This window comes from Chionomys nivalis, chromosome 12 (genome assembly GCF_950005125.1).
Source record: "Chionomys nivalis chromosome 12, mChiNiv1.1, whole genome shotgun sequence".
NCBI lineage: Eukaryota > Metazoa > Chordata > Mammalia > Rodentia > Cricetidae > Chionomys > Chionomys nivalis.
Genome location: NC_080097.1, coordinates 62,046,856 through 62,064,732, shown reverse-complemented (window position 1 = coordinate 62,064,732; position 17,877 = coordinate 62,046,856). Strand labels below are relative to the sequence as shown.

Below are 17,877 nucleotides of genomic sequence, written 5' to 3'. Positions count from 1 at the left end.
TGTTCAACTATGTTCATAGCAGCATTGTTTGTAATAGCCAAAACCTGGAAACAACCTAGATGCCCTTCAATGGAGGAATGGATGAAGAAAGTGTGGACTATATACATATTAGAGTACTACTCAGCAGTAAAAAACAATGACTTCTCGAATTTTGCGTGCAAATGGATGGAAATAGAAAACACTATCCTGAGTGAGGTATCCCAGACTCAAAAAGAGGAACATGGGATGTACTCACTCATAATCGGTTTCTAGCCATAAAATAAAAGACATTAAGCATATAATGTGTGATCCTATAGAAGCTAAATAAGAAAGTGAACCCAAAGAAAATCATATAGTCATCCGCATGGAGAGGGGGAAGTAGACAAGATTCCAGGGCAAAAACTGGGAACTTGCGGGTGAGGGGGCATGGGGCAAAGGGGAAATGGGATGAGAAATATGAGAAGGGGAGGATGGGAGGAGCTCGGAGGATTGGGATGGTTGGGATATAGGAAGGAGGGATACGGGAGCAGCGAAGTATATATCCTATCTAAGGGAGCCATCGTAGGGTTGGCAAGAGACTTGACTCTTGAGGGGTTCGCAGGTGTCCAGGAATATGTCCCCAGCTGGTACCTTGGGCAACTAAGGAGAGGGAACCTGAAATGACCCTATCCTATACTGATGAATATCTTGCATATCACCTTAGAACCTTCATCTGGCGATGGATCGAGGTAGAGACAGAGTCTCAATTTGGAGCAACGGTCTGAGCTCTTAAGGTCCAAATGAGGAGCAGAAGGAGGGAGAACATGAGCAAAAAATCAGGACCACGAGGGATGCACCCACCCACTGTGACAGTGGAACTGATTTATTGGGAGCCCACCAAGGCCAGCTGGTCTGGGACTGAATAAGCATGGGTTGATTCCGGACTCTCTGAGCATGGCGGTCAATGAAGACTGATGAGAAGCCAAGGACAATGGCACTAGGTTTCGATCCTAATACATGAACTGGCTTTGTGGGAGCTTAGCCTGTTTGGACGCTCACCTTTCTGGACGTAGATAGAAGGACCTTGGTCTTCCCGCAGGGCAGGGAATTTGGACTGCTCTCAGTATCGAGAGGGGGGGGGAATGGAGTGGGGGGAGGAGAAGAGGAGTGGGGTTAGGGGGAGGGAAGTGGGGGGAGGGCAATATTTGGGAGGAGGGGAGGGAAATGGGAAATGGGGAGCAGGTGGAAATTTTAATTAAAAAAGAATAAAAATAAAAAAAAAAGAAACACAGAAAACAATACAAAGAATCAATGGCACAAAGAGCTAGTTCTTTGAAAAAAAATCAACAAGATTGACAAACCGTTATCCAAACTAATCAAAAGATGGAGAGACATCATTCAAATTAACAAAATCAGATATGAAAAGAAGGACATAACAACAGACATTGAGGAAATTCAGAGAACCATTAGGTCATACTACAAAACCTGTACTACACAATATTGGAAAATGTAAAAGAAATGAACAATTTTGTTAGATAGATACCATATTCTCAATGGACCAATCAGTGCTGTCGACTGTAGAATGATGCACTTTCTCAGCCTTCCTCCTATTATGGCAATTGCTATGGAAATTATGTCTATCATCATACAAACCAAGTATCATCATATCTTACACTAACTAAGAAAACCAAAGGAAAAAGCTACTGGCAATATAGTCAATAGGGCATGCGCTACTGGAGAATGTTTATAACAACAGTGTTCAATCCCCCAAACTGCCTACAGGACTCAAAGTCCATTTATTTCTTTAAAATGTTGAGCAAGCCTATTATTTCTTAGGTCAAGATTTTTGTCAAAATATATTCAGATTAAATAACAGATAATTAAAGTCAAACATAATACCATATGTGAATTATCTAATATGTCTAAATTGAGAAATTATAGAAAGGAGCAAAACCCAGAAAACTTATTAACATTTACTCCTCAAAAAACTTAAAGTAATTGAATACTGTATTTTTGGTTTTTTAACATGATCATCTTATTGACATTGACATGGATGTATATAATAATATGTAGCATAAACACAATGTGGTTTTAATAAAAAATCCATTTATAACAAATCAACCTGCGGTTACATGACCATAGAGGACACGCACTGGGGACTAGTTAGAGATCTTTTTATTTATACAAAGATACTGTGTACATCAGAGACTCACATTAAATAAACAAACATGTTTCAGATGATATAGTTTGAGACTGACAATTTCTCAGAAATTACTTCTTAAATAATTCTGAATCCAAAGGACATTTGAAAGCAAATTTAAAGAAGATAGAATTACATTTCTATATAATTTCCTCTGTTCATATTTTGAAAAAACCAAGCTGTTTTTGAAATTAGGGAGGTGGTAGTAAAGTATTCACCATCACTCTTACCTCTTTTAATCTGGAAAGACTTCTTCAATAGGGATTTTAGCTGTCTTGCTGGTCTTACTGCACTGTGGCATGTTTTAAAAAGTAATATTTTAATATTCATATAAAAACATTTACCAAATGTTTTCCTAAAATACATTAGAGATTTACCATCAGCCATTAAATTGCCCTTCAATCAGTTGATTAGGTTTGGTGACAATTTCCTTAACACTTTTTCTCATGTGAAAAAAGAATTTGGTCCACTAAAAGCATAGAAAGACACACACACACACACACACACACACGAAGAAAGTCACTAGTTTCTCCACAACACATTTTTTAATCCTGCAGTAGCTGATGGTTACTCTTGTGCTCAATGTAATTAGTGCCCCGATTCCACTTGTCATGTCATTGTCTGCTCATAGAGCATCACAGAACCCCTCTCTCTCAGGTTATTTTGTGGGCTCTCAATGCATGTGTTGTTATCTCTCACAAGGTTTGTTTGTGGACCATAGAATAGATTCCTGCTTCTGCTAGCACTCTGACAAGATACCATGGCCAGGATATGCTCAAGCTGTCCCTTAGTAGGCCACTCATGAGTGGATCTTGAAACCATAATCGGCCTGTTTCTATGCCAAATGAGCATTGCTATTAACGAGATAAAAATATAAACAAACAGCAATAAAACTCAGTGGATAATTTCAGGTTATTAGCTTGAGACAGTTTAGAATTCCTAGTAGAAAGGAACATGGTTTTTACAAGGTGTGTCTTTGAACAGTTGTAGCTACGGTAATTTATGAGTCTGCACTTTGGACATTAACTGTGATGCATTTGAACCTTTTAACTTGGAGTAATTTATTAATAAATAATTAGTAATAAACAATTTACTAATGTGTATCGAATGCTTTATGATACATGTTCCCACAAATGATAACACAATTGTCCTCTATTGTGGAAGTAATCAATTAAGATGAGCACAGAACTAGCTTGACATACCACCTTTAATTTTCTGCCAAATCAGGGTCTGAGATAGCAGATCACTGACAGAAGGGGCCTTCTACTCTATGTTCATGTCCTACTGATGGGGAAGACAAAGCCCCTTTTATAGACACATAAAGAGTAAACATGCCACAGTTTGACTCTCTACATTCAGATAATGTACTGAGATCCAGAGACTTCATTACTGTAGAAAACAGCTCACAGGAATGGACAAGTGATGGATGGAGCACTGTGGTAGGAGGAAGGCATGGGATCTTCCACCATCTGTGAAAGGGTCCTACACAGAACAAAAGGGCCTCTACATGTGGAGATGGTGTCAAATGAAGAAAGTAATTTGTTGGCTTCTTGGAACACTCTGTGATAACGCAGAATGGTCCCAAATCCTGTCAGCTCTCAGAAAGACAAATGCGATGAAGATCTAGTTCACTAGCTGATTTCAGGAAGTTTTGAAAGGCAAGGAATGTCAGATGGACATAGTGAGTATGGTTATCATCAGTAGGCTCATTTTCCAAAACGCAGAATTGGTACTTGGGAAATGATGGTTGAGTATACACCTCATGTCCACGATCTAAAAACAACAATATTTCTGGCTAAAATACATTGATAATACTATGGGGATTGTAAGACAAAGCAAAAATTGAGTGTATAAATCAGTATCTATCTGAGAATACAACCAATAATTAGCTTGTTATCTTTGAGTTTCCTTAGTCTTTATATATTGTTAGACCTTACCTGCAAGAAGACTTTATGTCAGTGCTGAAATTTTCTTCTGAAAAAATCAAAATTAATTCATTACAATGCTAGAAAAATATAACGTATAAAATTATTAGACATACAGTATAATTTTTGAGATGAATCTAGATTATTCTAGAGTAAATACTCCTTTGTAAGACATTTCTTCATGTGGAATTCATTCGTTTTCTTTATATTTCAAATCAAAGAAGACTTAAATTTAATAAGCATAATACCTAAAGGTAAACACCCACCCATAAACAATTGAAATGGTCCTAAATGATCTCTCTCAGACAGATGGAGAGCAGCATCCTTACCAGTATAAGCATCAATTAACTGTGTCACAAAATATCTTCTGTGGTTCTTCTTTGACTGTGGGATAATGACACTTGAGAAAAATTCTAGAGTCTGGATGGTGGCACACAACATTAATCCCAGCACATGGGTAAAGGCAGGTGGATCCCTGTGATTCCCAAGACAGCCAGAACTACGTAACAATGAGACTGCGTCTCACAAAACAATTTCAAAATGGAAAAAAAATCCATGAGCCTATACACATTTTTGTTCTTCAGGGAAACAAGGAATCTTGTTCAGCTTTTTAGTTACAATTGTTCATTTTATGGTGCAAATTGCTACCACTGGGACTAGATGTATGGCTTCTGTCTTTTGTATCAGGGTATAACCTAACAGAAAAAAAGAGAAGAAGGGCAAAGAATTTTACCTAACAGCTCAAGGGAGTGCAACAGGCTTCCTCTCCTCATCCCCGTTGAGGGAAGAATATCCTTAGTTCCATCTGGGTTCCCAGCCTTATATGCAGCTTAAAGGATGCTCATGAAAGCAGGCATCATCTCCCCTGAAATGAATTATTGGAAAGATCCCTCCCTTGGTAGTAATAACCCCGAGCTCCACCTCAGGTGAGAGATCAGCAGAGAAGCAGCTGTGAGACTGGAGCAGCAAATTCCATGGGCTTCCTTCTGACATAGGATCATTGTATGTGTCTACATACGTAAACAATAAACTCACCGAATACTTCCCTAGACACTTGCAGCTTGCTTTTAGAAATAAACATTTGAGTTGGGCAGTGATGGTGCACCCCTTTAATCCCAGCACTTGATACCAGAGACATGCAGATCTCTGTAATTTCAAGCCTAGCCTTGTCTACAGAATGAATTTCAGGTTAGGCTCAAAGTCAACACACAGGAAAACCCTGTCTCACAAAACCAAAATAAACATGGGAAAACAAAAATGAAAAAAAAAAACCTTCATTTATTTTTTGTCTTGATTAAAGTCAGAGAAACTTAATGTGCTTTCATAGCATTCCCCACAACTCAGGAAGTTCATTTGAGAAACCAACTACTGGACTGGGATTGCGGCTCAGTAGGAAAAGCCTATGCTTATTATGCAGGAGGCCTCAGTCAGTTCTCACCACCACAAATGCCATGAACAGCAAACTTCATAATAAAGTGACACAACGCTGTCTCCATTACAATAATATTGACTCTCTTCATCTTACCTCTTGAGGGAGGAGGGTTTTGGATTCACTACCTAGAGTGGTTGCCACTGGCAACTTAGGTATAAAAGACACTGTGGTGACAGTTGCTGGAAGTAAACACTACGTGGTGTTCCTGCCCCTGCCACAAAGTCTCTCCAGACTCAGTGGAGAAGCAGACAATTCTTTGAAATACAGAATGATGTCATTTTCTACACTCTGCTTTTTGTTCCAATATTTATTCCTGAATCATGTTTTGCAGCATGGAAATGATATTCACCCTTACCATGTTCTATAAGAAAAACTAAAGAGAAAAGTACTGAAGTTAGGGATAATGGGTAGGGTGCTTGCCTAGAATGCTCCCAAAGCCTTGTGCTCAATGTCTAGCACTTGAGAAAATCAAACCAAAACAAAAAAGAAGGAATGAAGAGAAGGAAGGAAGGAAGGAAAGAAGGAAGGAAGGAAGGAAGGAAGGAAGGAAGGGAAAAAGAAAACATGTCAGGATTGATAAGTCTTCATAAATTCATTACAGAACGAAGCTTTCATCCTAAAATGGGAGATTTCTAAAGAAAACAATTATACAGTAGGACAAAACTGTACAAATTGAGAAATTGCACACACATTAAAGAGGTCAGAAGATTTTAATTATATCATAAGGTAGGAAATTATTTAATGAAAGTTATTGATTACTGAGGTTGGTTTGTGACATAATTACATTCTAGTGATACCTACCTGTGTATTGTTATGCAGTACAAAATACAAGGCTCTTGTCATAAAACTCAAGGAGAATATGCATTTCTAATAATCCTATTTGCTGCAATGGGACTATGGAGGATATGTGTGCGTAAAGTTGATTTCTCCTTTATTCAAAGGGAGTACAGATATCAGCATTAATATAAAATAAGCAATGTTTTGACAATAATCTTCACAGTTGAAAGTTCTTTGAAATAATTTCTTAATTAATTCTGACTTTTCAGAATATTTGAAAACCACAGAACTGCATTTATACTGGATTTCCTTAACTCCTTTTTGGGGATCTAAAATCTTCGCTCTTCCTTATTTTCTTTAGGGAAGGTAGGAGCAGTTGGAGTCGTTCTTACCTTGGTTGAAGATGGCATACTTTTTCATTGATTGTTCTGATTCTACTGCAGCTGCTCCTCCACTGTGACATATGTTTAAAAGTGATCATCATTTAATTATTCATAGAAAAACACTTAGCATGTTTTCTAAATTCTTTATTTTTGAGTCCCTAATATATCTTACATTAGATATTTACAAATAATTTCTTGAAACAGGATTTCATTATGCAGTCCAGCTGACCTTAAACCCACTATATGCATCATGTTGGTCTTGAAATGAAAGAGATCTCTGTGCCTCCTGTTTTCCAAGTTCTGGGATTAAAGGCATGGGCATCAAGACCCAGCCTAAGAACTCTAAACTAATTCTTCAACAGTTGGTGATGATTAATGACTGCTGTCCTTCCCACCTTCCCTCATAAGAAGAAACAGAGAAAATTTAGCTCTTGATTAGCGCTCTCTCTCTCTCTCTCTCTCTCTCTCTCTCTCTCTCTCTCTCTCTCTCGCACGCACACACGAATGATAGCAGTGCTTTTTCCATGATTTTCTTTGAATGCTCCGGTAACCTTGTATTTATATGCTCATGGTGTCAGTGCTCCTGTTCCACTCATCTGCCTGCATGTCCCTATGGTCCCACAAGTCAGAACTCTTTGGAGGTATTTTGTTGAGTACTATGCTCTCAATGGTCAGTATATGTAAAAGTTATTTATTTTTTTTTGCTTCTAAGCATCCTTCTGCCTGCATTCTCAGAAACCATGACAGTTGTGGTACCTTCAAATTGTTTTAACAGTTCTTTCATGTGTGAATGCTGAAACCACTGCCTGGCTGTTTCTTTGTTCATAAGCCTTTTTGTGTAATCCTGAGTCTCTGTAACTCACGACCAGCTTCAAAACTCAAGGAAAGCAACACTCCTTTGTCAGTTATATTCTTCCCAGGTCGGAGCTAAGAATGCTGCACTTCAGGGCCTATTGCCAGGATACTCTGGACCAGCAGCTTTATTTTCCTAGTTTCTGCTTTGGCTGTCATCACAGTCTTGGAACTTGTCATGGGGACTTTTCACCTGCGGTGTGAACCTTGTCCAAAATAGCACTGCTACTGAAGTGATCTCCAGAAAACTAAGAAAACCTTCAACATTGACCACTATTTCCAATGTCTTTTGAGCAGATAATGATCCCCAATCTTATTAGATCAACAATCTAAATTTACTTTTTCATCTTCATATTTGATATGTGTTCCTGTTCACATCTGTGTATGCATTTGTGTCTGTTGATCCTAGTGCATGTTTTTTAGGTCAGAGGACATCCTTGACTGTCAGTCCTTGCCTCCTAACTTAGTTTTGAGGCAGAGTTTCTTGGTAACAGCTGTAAAAAGCAAGACTATCTAAAGTATAACTTTCCAGACAGTCTCCTGTCTCCATCTCCCAAGTCCCTCAAGGTTCCCTGAGATAAAGATGCACACAGCACATGAGGCCCTTTCTATGTGCTGAGGAGTTGAACTCTGAAATCTTGGGTTTGTGTGATAAGTACTTTATTTCTGAGACATGTTCCTAGTCATGAATTCCTAAAACTGTGCTATTCCATGTCAAAGTCACAAGCACACTTTATTTGCTTCAAAAGTACCAGCTACAAATTTCTGTCTATTGTGTATTAAAGGAAGAATAAATGACCTCAAATGTCTCTTCTTAGAGGGAAACACAGGCCCTCTAGCTGGATTAGAGGTTTAATTGAAAGTGCTCTGTACTCAGAAGCCTTAGTTCCATAATTAATAGCAATACACTTATAGCCACCTCTTTAATTTAGACTCAAAGTCTTCTTTTTAAAATTGAGGGTTTCAGAGCCAGATAGATGGCTCAGTGGGTATACATAATGGTCATAGTAGCCCAGAATTTGAATACCTGGAATTTAACAAAAAGTCTGACACTGTCAACAAAAAGTCTGACACTTTTATAGTACAAAGGAAGTGGAGGTAGTAAGATTCCAAAGAGGCTTCCCAGCCTGCTTACCTGGAGTAAGTGGATAAGTGCCAAATAAAAATAGAAAAAATGCCTCAAATAAGATGGAAGGCAAAGCCATCACACAGTGTTGTACTGTGTCTTGGTTGGGAATATCAGTGCATGCGTGTCCTCTGACACAAAAACAAGTACATGAAGATGAGGGATGCTAAACCATGTTAGAATATATGGTATGTACAAAGTGTATTTTCAATAAAAAATACACAACACACAGGCTTTACTTTTTAATTCATCTGACTTTAAACTTGCATGTATGAACAAAAAAGGTAATCATTTGATTTTTAATGCTGAAATCGTCTTAAATATCAAGTGTCCTATTTAGAGCTGCTATTTCTGTGATAGAACACCATGATCAAAATGAACCTGGGGACCAAAGGATTCATTTGGCTTATATCATAGTCCATCATTAAAGGAAGACAGGTCAGGAACTCAAACAGGGAAGGAAGCTGGAGGCAGGAGCTTACAGAGGTCATGGATGGGAGTTGCTTACTGGCTTGCTCATTCTGCTTTCTTATAGAACTCAGGGCCATGAGCCCTGGAACAGCGCCTCCCATGATGTGTTGGGCCCTTACCCATCAATCACTAATTAAGAAAATGCCTTACAACCAGATCTCATGGAGGCATTTTCTCAATGGAGTCTTAGTTCTTTGTACTCATTTTGGACAAGTGTCCCTATCCAGATTAACTGTTTCAGGAGTTTGGGTGTACAGATTCATATCTGACTAACACAGTGTCAAGATATTTCAGACAGGACAGGGGAAAAACAATAGCATCTGGTAATATCATCTAATTAATGGACACCCTAAACTATTTGCTTATTCAAATTCACTTAAAGCAGAGTGAGTGATCAAAGAAACAACATGATTTGAAAAAAAATATTTAAGTTGAACATATATAAGAAGAAAATATATAAGGAACAGGCTAAAAATGATAAAATTATACATTTCAGTGTTGATAATAAAGTTGACACTTTTCAAAGTAAACAACATTAATGTGAAGTTGCCTGAACAAGTAGAAAATTGCCAATCAAATCAGATTAGAAATGATAACTTATTTTTAAATGGGAAGCTGAGCCCTGGCACACACTGTTCCTTTGTTTACGTTGGAACAGTCTCTTTTCCAGCTCACACTCGCTGTGAGCTAGTCTTACTCAATATATGCTTATGAGTTGAAGCCATTTTCCCTCTAGCATTTTAGTGTTCATTACTTAAGCAATGACACCCTCAAGAACAGCACTAAGATTGTAAAAAAGAAACGGTACCTATTTGGTGTAAGCTCCGAAGGTGCATCTGCACCGTTCTCAATTAAAAACTCCGCCATTTTAAGTTGATTTTCAAATAAAGCGAGTTTATAGGGTGTCAACCCATACTGGAAAGGAAAAATTTCATTTTATAAATTGACATGCTTCTCAGATGAAAACTGTATCACAGATTTTGAAAACAAAATGAGTCACAAAAGGATAGATTTTCCTTCAGCCCTTGCTGCAGATTCACACACACAGGGCTTCCCTTTCCTTTGAAACATCTTTCCCTGTCCAACAATGCCTGTGAACACCACTATTTCCAGAACTTCCCACAAACGCTTGCTAGTTCCAAGTTTCTTAGCTCCATGGAGATGTGCCTCCATTGCCCCAATCCTAAAATGTAGAGATAGATTTGGTATGCCTCTGTTGAATGAGTGAACTCAAGTGGCATCTCTGGAGCAGTTTCTCAACCTGTTTTTCAAAACTATTTTCCCTAACCTAAAAATTTTCTCCCAAACCAAACATCGTTTCCTGTTGTAGTGGTCCAAAAGATGCTGGAGGAAGACCTCAGACTCAAATGGTATGTAAAAACAAAGAGTGCTTATTCTTCAGAAACAGCCCGCATGCAACAGTCCATCACCCATATAAAGTGATAATGAGGACCACGGACAAAGACATACAGGCCCTTTTAAAGTGGATGTGGGGAATTCTATCTTTTTAATCCTTTAAATATTTTTTCAATAATTGGGCATTCAGGGAGCAGTTACACGAGGGGCATGTTGATTGGACAGAATAAGTAACAGTTTCATCCATTGTGGGATTTTTCTGTCACATATAGTCAGTAGCGGCCAGATCCTGCAACTCTGGTCTCCTGGCCTTATAAGGCCAGGTTTGGAACTGTTTAGCCAATTGGCTAAACTTGACTGGGGAACGTCCTGGATTCAGGCTTAGGTCATTGATTACAATGGAGTTGCTCCTTGTCTAAGATAGAGTCACATTTTGGCCCCTTTGTTATGTACATATAAAATCTGAAAAAGTTAAGTAAAAATGTCTTCTCAGCATGTTTTCTTCAATGATCAATTTTCCACATTTACCTGTGTGCCTGTGACCTTCCCACTCTAGCCTCATCTCTGAGGGACAAGTCACATCAGTAACTTCTTAATTGCAACAGATTTCTGTTTTTTCTACAGCCATTTATCTTAAAATTATTTTTCTATTGTTTGTGTGTATGTGAAGTATGTGTGGGCCCAAGTCCTTTACTTGTTGAATTTTAAAGTAAAGCCCAAGTCTGAAACAAAATATGCTGTGCAGAGTTCCTTTAAGTTACCTACAAACTATGAAAAACAGATTTGGAAAAAATGCTTTACTCTGAACAGATTCAGTGAGACTGCTTGAGCTTCAGAAGGTGGAAAGTGATCTGAGTGTCATTGCTGGAAGTACACTGTGAATGAAGTTGAATGATTCTTACCTCTGTTTCGGTGTCAATATCTACATTATACTCCAGCAGTTTGCTGACAACTGTTATGTTCCCTCTGCAAATGGCGTGGTGGAGGGCAGCATCGCCATTGGCATCTATAATGTGGGGATCAGCACCGTGCATGAGTAGTATAGAGATGCACTCTATGTTGTCCCGCTGGGTGGCCTGTGGGTATTGGATAAAGAGAGAGACACTGAAATCAAGAACTTGAATAAGCATTCCAACAATTCCATTGAATAGTTACCCTTGGATCAGACCAATTGTTTAGGTCATGCATATTATCCCTCTCTTTTTGAGACAAGGTCCTCAAGTAACCAGACTTTCCTAAATTCATAACCTCCCCACCAAAGTTTTCCAAGTGGTAGAGTTTCATAGGTGTGCCAGCACACCTAGATATTAAAGCATTTCACCAGCACTGTTTGGCCATTTTTGTAGTGGGGGAGGTTGCTTGTTCATTTGCTTGTTTTGATAACTTGACACAGGTTGAAGACACCTGGAAAGAAAGAATCTCACTTGAAGAATTGCCTCCACCAGACTGGACTCTGGGAAGCCTGTATAGTACTTTCTTAATTGAGGTTGATATGGGAGGGCACAGCTTCCTAGGGGTGGTGGCATGACTGGGAAGGTTGTCCTGTGTAGTATAAGATATCTGAGCAAGCCTTGGAAAAAGCCACGGAAAAGCATCATTCCCCCATGATCTCTGTTTCATTTCCTCCCTCAGGTTCTGATTGAACTCCTGACCTGGTTTCCCTTCATGACGGACTGTGATGTGGAATTGTAAGCCAAATAAACCTTTCCTTTCCTGAGATGGTTTTGGCCAGTGTTTCATCACAGCAACAAAAACCAAACAAGGATGATTTCTAATCCACTTTATACCAAAAGTGTTTTGCGATAGCTACCTTAATTAAGGGTGTGCAGCCTTCATCATCCTTCATATTAATATCGGTACAGTCGTTGGACGATAGCAATGTCACTACATTAGGATGATTATGGGCAGAGGCGTAGTGCAGTGCACTCCTACAAATTGAGAGGACATTTTAGGAAATTATAGATTATTATGTAAAGGCACACTCAAGTAGACACCAATGTGCATTTCCTTCTGATGTAAGAGAAGAAAGGGAAATTTTCTTATTTACTTATTTCTCTACTCAGGTGTTCACTTTCTGTGCTAGGCATATAGTGCATGGCTGTCCCATTCAAGGCGAGTGCTCTATCACAAGCTTCATCCTTCCTCAGAGCAGCCTCTCTGGATAACAGGAGAATGCCCAGTAGATTGAACTCAGATTGGATCTGAATCCTACTCTAATCACTGAGTGTTTCTAGTTACAACACAGACTTCCTATGAGCTCCACAAATCAATCTCTCCATCTGTAGAATGGGGATTCAACACTGCGGCTCTCTTACACAGTGCTGCTGTGATGCTTCAACTCACATCTTCAAGAGCACGTACAAATGCTCCCAGCACCTGACAGCTCAGTGTTTGCTGGATTCAATTACAATTTGTTCCTAATGGTAACAAACACAATATTTCAATGAAGAGAAATAGCAGAATTATACCTACTGCAGATGTGAAAGTTTTTACTCAAGTATCTTTACAATATTTTAAAACTATATTCCCTAAGCTGGCCTTGAACTAGGTAATCCTCCCAGTAGGTAAGAATGCAGGCAGTTCCACTGCACCCACCTTACTCTTTATTTCACACTTTAGCATCGCTGATGTCTGCCACTTATAATTCATGATATTTTATGACTATAATTGGCAATGTTTTTTACTTTGCTACCATACAAAATAAAAGGTCACCATGCAGTCCATTGTGCCTTACATCCAATGAAATATGACACAATCCACAGGCCCATGACACTTCTAAAGGTCACATGTATGTATGTAAATTTCAGCTCTTAAGACTATGAAATGTAAACATATTTAGAATAGCAATAACAACAAAGAAAAACCTAAAATTTCAGTCATCAATACTTTAATTTTTTTTCATATCTCAATGCCCAGAATTAATGTTTCTATATTTGCCAACAACATAGTCCTCAGTCAATAGACAGAATGTCCATGTTAATATAGACACCGGGTGGTAGCAAATGGCTCTTTGCCTTATACCTCCATGAATTAGCACCAAAACTTAGTAAATCTATACAGAAGGAGATAACCCATGGGTATCATAGATCCCTTGCTTTGATTTTCAAAAAGTTTAAAGACAAAAATTACTAGGGATTCAACTGAGCATCATTCATTGTTTTCAATATTTAAATTTATAGAACGTCAGGAAAGCTGACTGGACAGAGAAATGTAATATCTTAAGAATGAGAGGGTCTTGAGAGCTAGTAGATTTGTATGCTGTACAGTAGATATCTAAGTTACGTGCAGGGAATAAGTAGATTGGCAGAATGGATAAATACAGCTGGAAAATTCAGTGTTTTAAAAGAATACACTTGAATGGATGAAGAAAGTGTGGAATATATACACATTAGAGTACTACTCTGCGGTAAAAAACAATGACTTCTCGAATTTTGCATGCAAATGGATGGAAATGGAAAATACTATCCTGAGTGAGGTAACCCAGACCCAAAGAGAGATCATGGGATGTACTCACTCATAATTGGTTTCTAGCCATGGATAGGGGGCCAGAGTCTATAATTTGTGGTCCTAAAGAAGCTAAACAAGAGGGCAAACCCAAGGAAAAACATACAGTTATCCTCCTGGCTATGGGAAATAGACAATATTGCCAGGCAAAAAATTGGAATCTTGGGGGTGGGGTGGGGTGGGATGTGGGTAAGGGGAGATGGAGAGAGAAAAGTGTGAAGGAGAGGATGAGGGGAACTTGGGGAAACGGGATGATTGGGGATATAGGAAGGTTGGATAGGGGAGCAGGGAAACTCATACCTTAGTTAAGGGAGCCACCTAAGGGTTGGCAAGAGACTTGAACTTGGAGTGGCTACCAGATGCCCAGGGCAATGTCCCCAGTTAGTTCCTTGGGCACCTGAGGATAGGGAACCTGAATTGAACCTATCCTATAGCCATACTGATGAATATCTTGCATATCACCATAGAACCTTCATCTAGCGATGGATGGAGATAGAGACAGAGACCCACACTGGAGCACCGGACTGAGCTCCCAAGGTCCTAATGAGGAGCAGAAGGAGGGAGAACATGTACAACGAAGTCAGGACCACGAGGGGTGCACCCACCCACTGAGATAGTGGGGCCGATCTATTGGGAGCTCACCAAGGCCAGCTGGACTGTGACTGAAAAAGCATGGGATAAAACCGGACTCTCTGAACATGGCGGACAATGAGAGCTGACGAGAGACCAAGGACAAGGGCACTGGGTTTTGATACTACTTCAGGTTCTGGCTTTGTGGGAGCCTAGACAGTTTGGATGTTCACCTTCCTAGATCTGGATGGAGGGGGGAGGACCTTGGACTTTCCACAGGGCAGGGAACCCTGACTGCTCCTGGGACTAGAGAGGGAGGAGAAGAGAAGTGGGGGGAGAGGGAGAGGGGCGGGAGGAGGGGGAGGGAAATGGGAGGCAGGGAGGAAGCGGAAAATTTTTTTTTCAATAAAAAAAAGAATACACTTATTAAGCAAAAATACTTTGAAACAATAATTTACTGTTCTAATATTTGTATGAAGCTGTCATTTGGAAGACTGAATAACTATAGACTAAATAACCTCACAACCATAGACATGATCAAGAAGCATGTGAGCTATGGAGAATCTACTGTTGAGGGTCATTGTTTCCTGCCTATAATCTAGCAAGAAACAGGAAACAAGGACTAGGAAAGAGGGCTGCAGTGATTGTTACAACTCAGTTGGAAAACCACTCACCCTGCAAGCCTGAGACCCCAACTTCAGAACCCCCAGCACCTTGAGAAACTGGTGCTGGAGATGTGGATACAGGAGGATCCCCAAATCTATCTTGCCAGCAAGTCTAGGTCAATCAGTATACTCCAAGACAATCAGTCAAACACAGCGGGGATTTGGGTGAGAGAATCTGTCTAAAAAGCTGAGGTGGAGGAACCACAGGGTGGTTCATCAGGTGAGGGCACCTACTGGCAGAGCCAATGGCCTATGTTCAATCCCCAGAATCCAAAACACAGCAGAACACAGCTGTCGATAGTTCTCTTCTGACCTTCACACACTTACTTGGCATGTGTGAGGCACAGGTGCACACACACATATGATTTTTTTAATGACATGAAAAGAAATTTTCAAAGAGAATGTCAACCGTTAGCCTTCATGTATGTACCAAAACACACACAACATGTATATAAGGGGCCGGGGGACAGAGTTATAGTTCAAGTTGAAAATTTCCTTATGAAATACCTCAGCAAGCATGAAACAGACATAAGATTTCTTGTTAATTCTTTGTGGGGTTTTTTGGCTTTGAGTTGGCTTTTTATGTGAAAATTTATCTTATGATACAATTTTCTGTGTTGCATATAACAGCACTAAAAACATATACATTAAAGGGCTGGAGAGATGGCTTGACATTTACAAGCTCTAGTTTTTCCTGCAGAGGACCTGGGTTTGATTCCTAGCACCCACACAGCAGATCACAACTGTCCATGACTCCAGTTCCAGGAGATCCAACACCCTCTTCCTATGCTTGTGTGGTACACTGAAAATACATGCAGCCAAAACACTGAAACCTAAAAAATTATAAGTGTACACATAAAAAGATGTATGTGGTTTTCTTAGAGAAATTCCTTTAAAGCCCTCAATAAAGTGCTCTAAAAGAGACAATGTAAAGGGATTTGTAAACTAACTGAAGTTCTTTGTTTTGCTTCTCTTAAAGAAAGCCTCGGAGATGGCCTTCCAAGGTGTGCAGGTTTCAGGTGCCTAGGAGCCTAAAGCAGGTACACACCCAGAGATCTCCATGAAAGAAGAGCCTTACGCATGACATCTGCCCCCCCCAGCCCCGCAGGCTGCAGATCTGGAAGGTATGTTTCTCCCTGGTAGACCCTGACTGTCCCCAACAGTTTCTGCCCCTCCTGCCCCTCGCCCCTCCTCAGGCACCATTACCTGCCCCTCCTGTCGCATTCGTTGACATGGTGTTCACTGGCATTGATCAATCTTTCTACCAAAGCCACATCACCCACACTGGCCGCCCTTTGGAACCGCCCCACAGGATCGTACCCAATAAGGTACAAGGGAAATCGCTGCTGTCTTGGACCCAAGCACCCATGACCCAGGCATGCTGGCCACAGGCGGGTATACCAGCGAGACCGCTGAGGGGCCCGAATGGTTAGGGCATCATATTCCATATCCTCCTGCATTTTGAGGCTCAAGGCCCCACAGGCCCTCCTGGCCCTCCTGGCCCTCCCGACAACCCCGCCCCCCTTCCACCCTCTGGGACCTCCCGGCCCTCCCAGCCCTCCTGGCCCTACTGGCCCTACTGCCCCTCCCTGCCTTCCCCTTTAACCACCCGCACCCTCCCAAACCCAACAGTAAACAAACGTTCAAAATCTGGTTAAAACTCCCCACTGAACCAAATAAGCGTCCTGCTTGGACAGATCCTTGGTTCAGTGTGAGCTGAATTCTGCTTCACTCTTAGCAACACAGTTCTAGGGGCATAGTGATGCGCTATGACCTCACAATGGTACTCAGCAGCTGTGCACCAAGTGTGTGTTCTGTGCATGCCCATATCAGACTCCAGCGACAAAACATACAGTGCTCAGTACATGTAGACAAATATTGTATGTTTTCTGTTTTAAGGATGTTATGGTTCTGATATGGGAACTTCAATCTGAATACCCACAGAGGTATGGAACCTACTAAGGGACCAGGAGGGAGGAGAGTATCTCTCAAGGAAAGGAAAAAGTCTATAGTGTTATGTAGCTATTAAGGAAAACTAGAATTGGATGGTTTAATGAAAAGGGGATGGGACAGAAAGGTAAAGGAAGGAAAATGGAGAGGGACAATCAATACTAAAGGTCCTTTGAAAAACTATATGGACATTGATTATCCTAGAATCTTCCTATACATATGTGAAAGGAACTCACAGGGAGATAAAAAACAACAGGGAGAGAAGACTTCAACTAGATATCTTGTGCCACCAAATTAAACCTCCAGTGCCAAGAACAGGTTACAGCCTTTTGAGTCATTCACCAAAGGTACCCATGGAAACCATCAAATAGCACAGGCTATTGCCAAGTCTCTTGGTTGCTCACACAAGCTGATGTTAAGGTCTTGTTTATGGAGGTAACACTTCTGTCACTGAATATGGAGAAGTTGAGCTGGTGTCTAACTACATTATTCACCTACTAACCACAGATCACTGTCCTGGAAGGTACTCTACATGCCCCTGGAGGAGAAAAGTAGTCCTCAATACCTCTCAGCACAAACCCTTCAACCTACAACCACACCCAAATGGAAGGAAGCTCACAGATATTTATATCTAGGGGATCCAACACCCTCTTGTCTCTTTGCAGGCACCAGGCATGCACACAGTGAACATACATATATGCAGACAAA

At 40.3% G+C, this 17,877-nt stretch overlaps 1 protein-coding gene across 6 annotated transcripts in view; it reads right to left on the bottom strand.

The window, feature by feature from the left end:
- Positions 1 to 17,877, bottom strand: part of LOC130885278 (inversin-A-like) — a 104,620-nt gene that overhangs the window by 24,631 nt on the left and 62,112 nt on the right. For 4 of the 6 annotated variants that reach the window (XM_057786737.1, XM_057786739.1, XM_057786738.1 and 1 more), the window contains 6 exons: positions 12,291 to 12,408; positions 11,383 to 11,556; positions 9,933 to 10,039; positions 6,685 to 6,746; positions 4,096 to 4,132; positions 2,389 to 2,450 (listed from right to left, as the gene is read on the bottom strand). In XM_057786737.1, the coding sequence (XP_057642720.1) occupies positions 2,389 to 2,450; positions 4,096 to 4,132; positions 6,685 to 6,746; positions 9,933 to 10,039; positions 11,383 to 11,556; positions 12,291 to 12,408 (560 nt within the window). The remainder of the gene's footprint in view (positions 1 to 2,388; positions 2,451 to 4,095; positions 4,133 to 6,684; positions 6,747 to 9,932; positions 10,040 to 11,382; positions 11,557 to 12,290; positions 12,409 to 17,877) is intronic. The other 2 variants (XM_057786741.1, XM_057786742.1) reach the window with 1 other exon arrangement.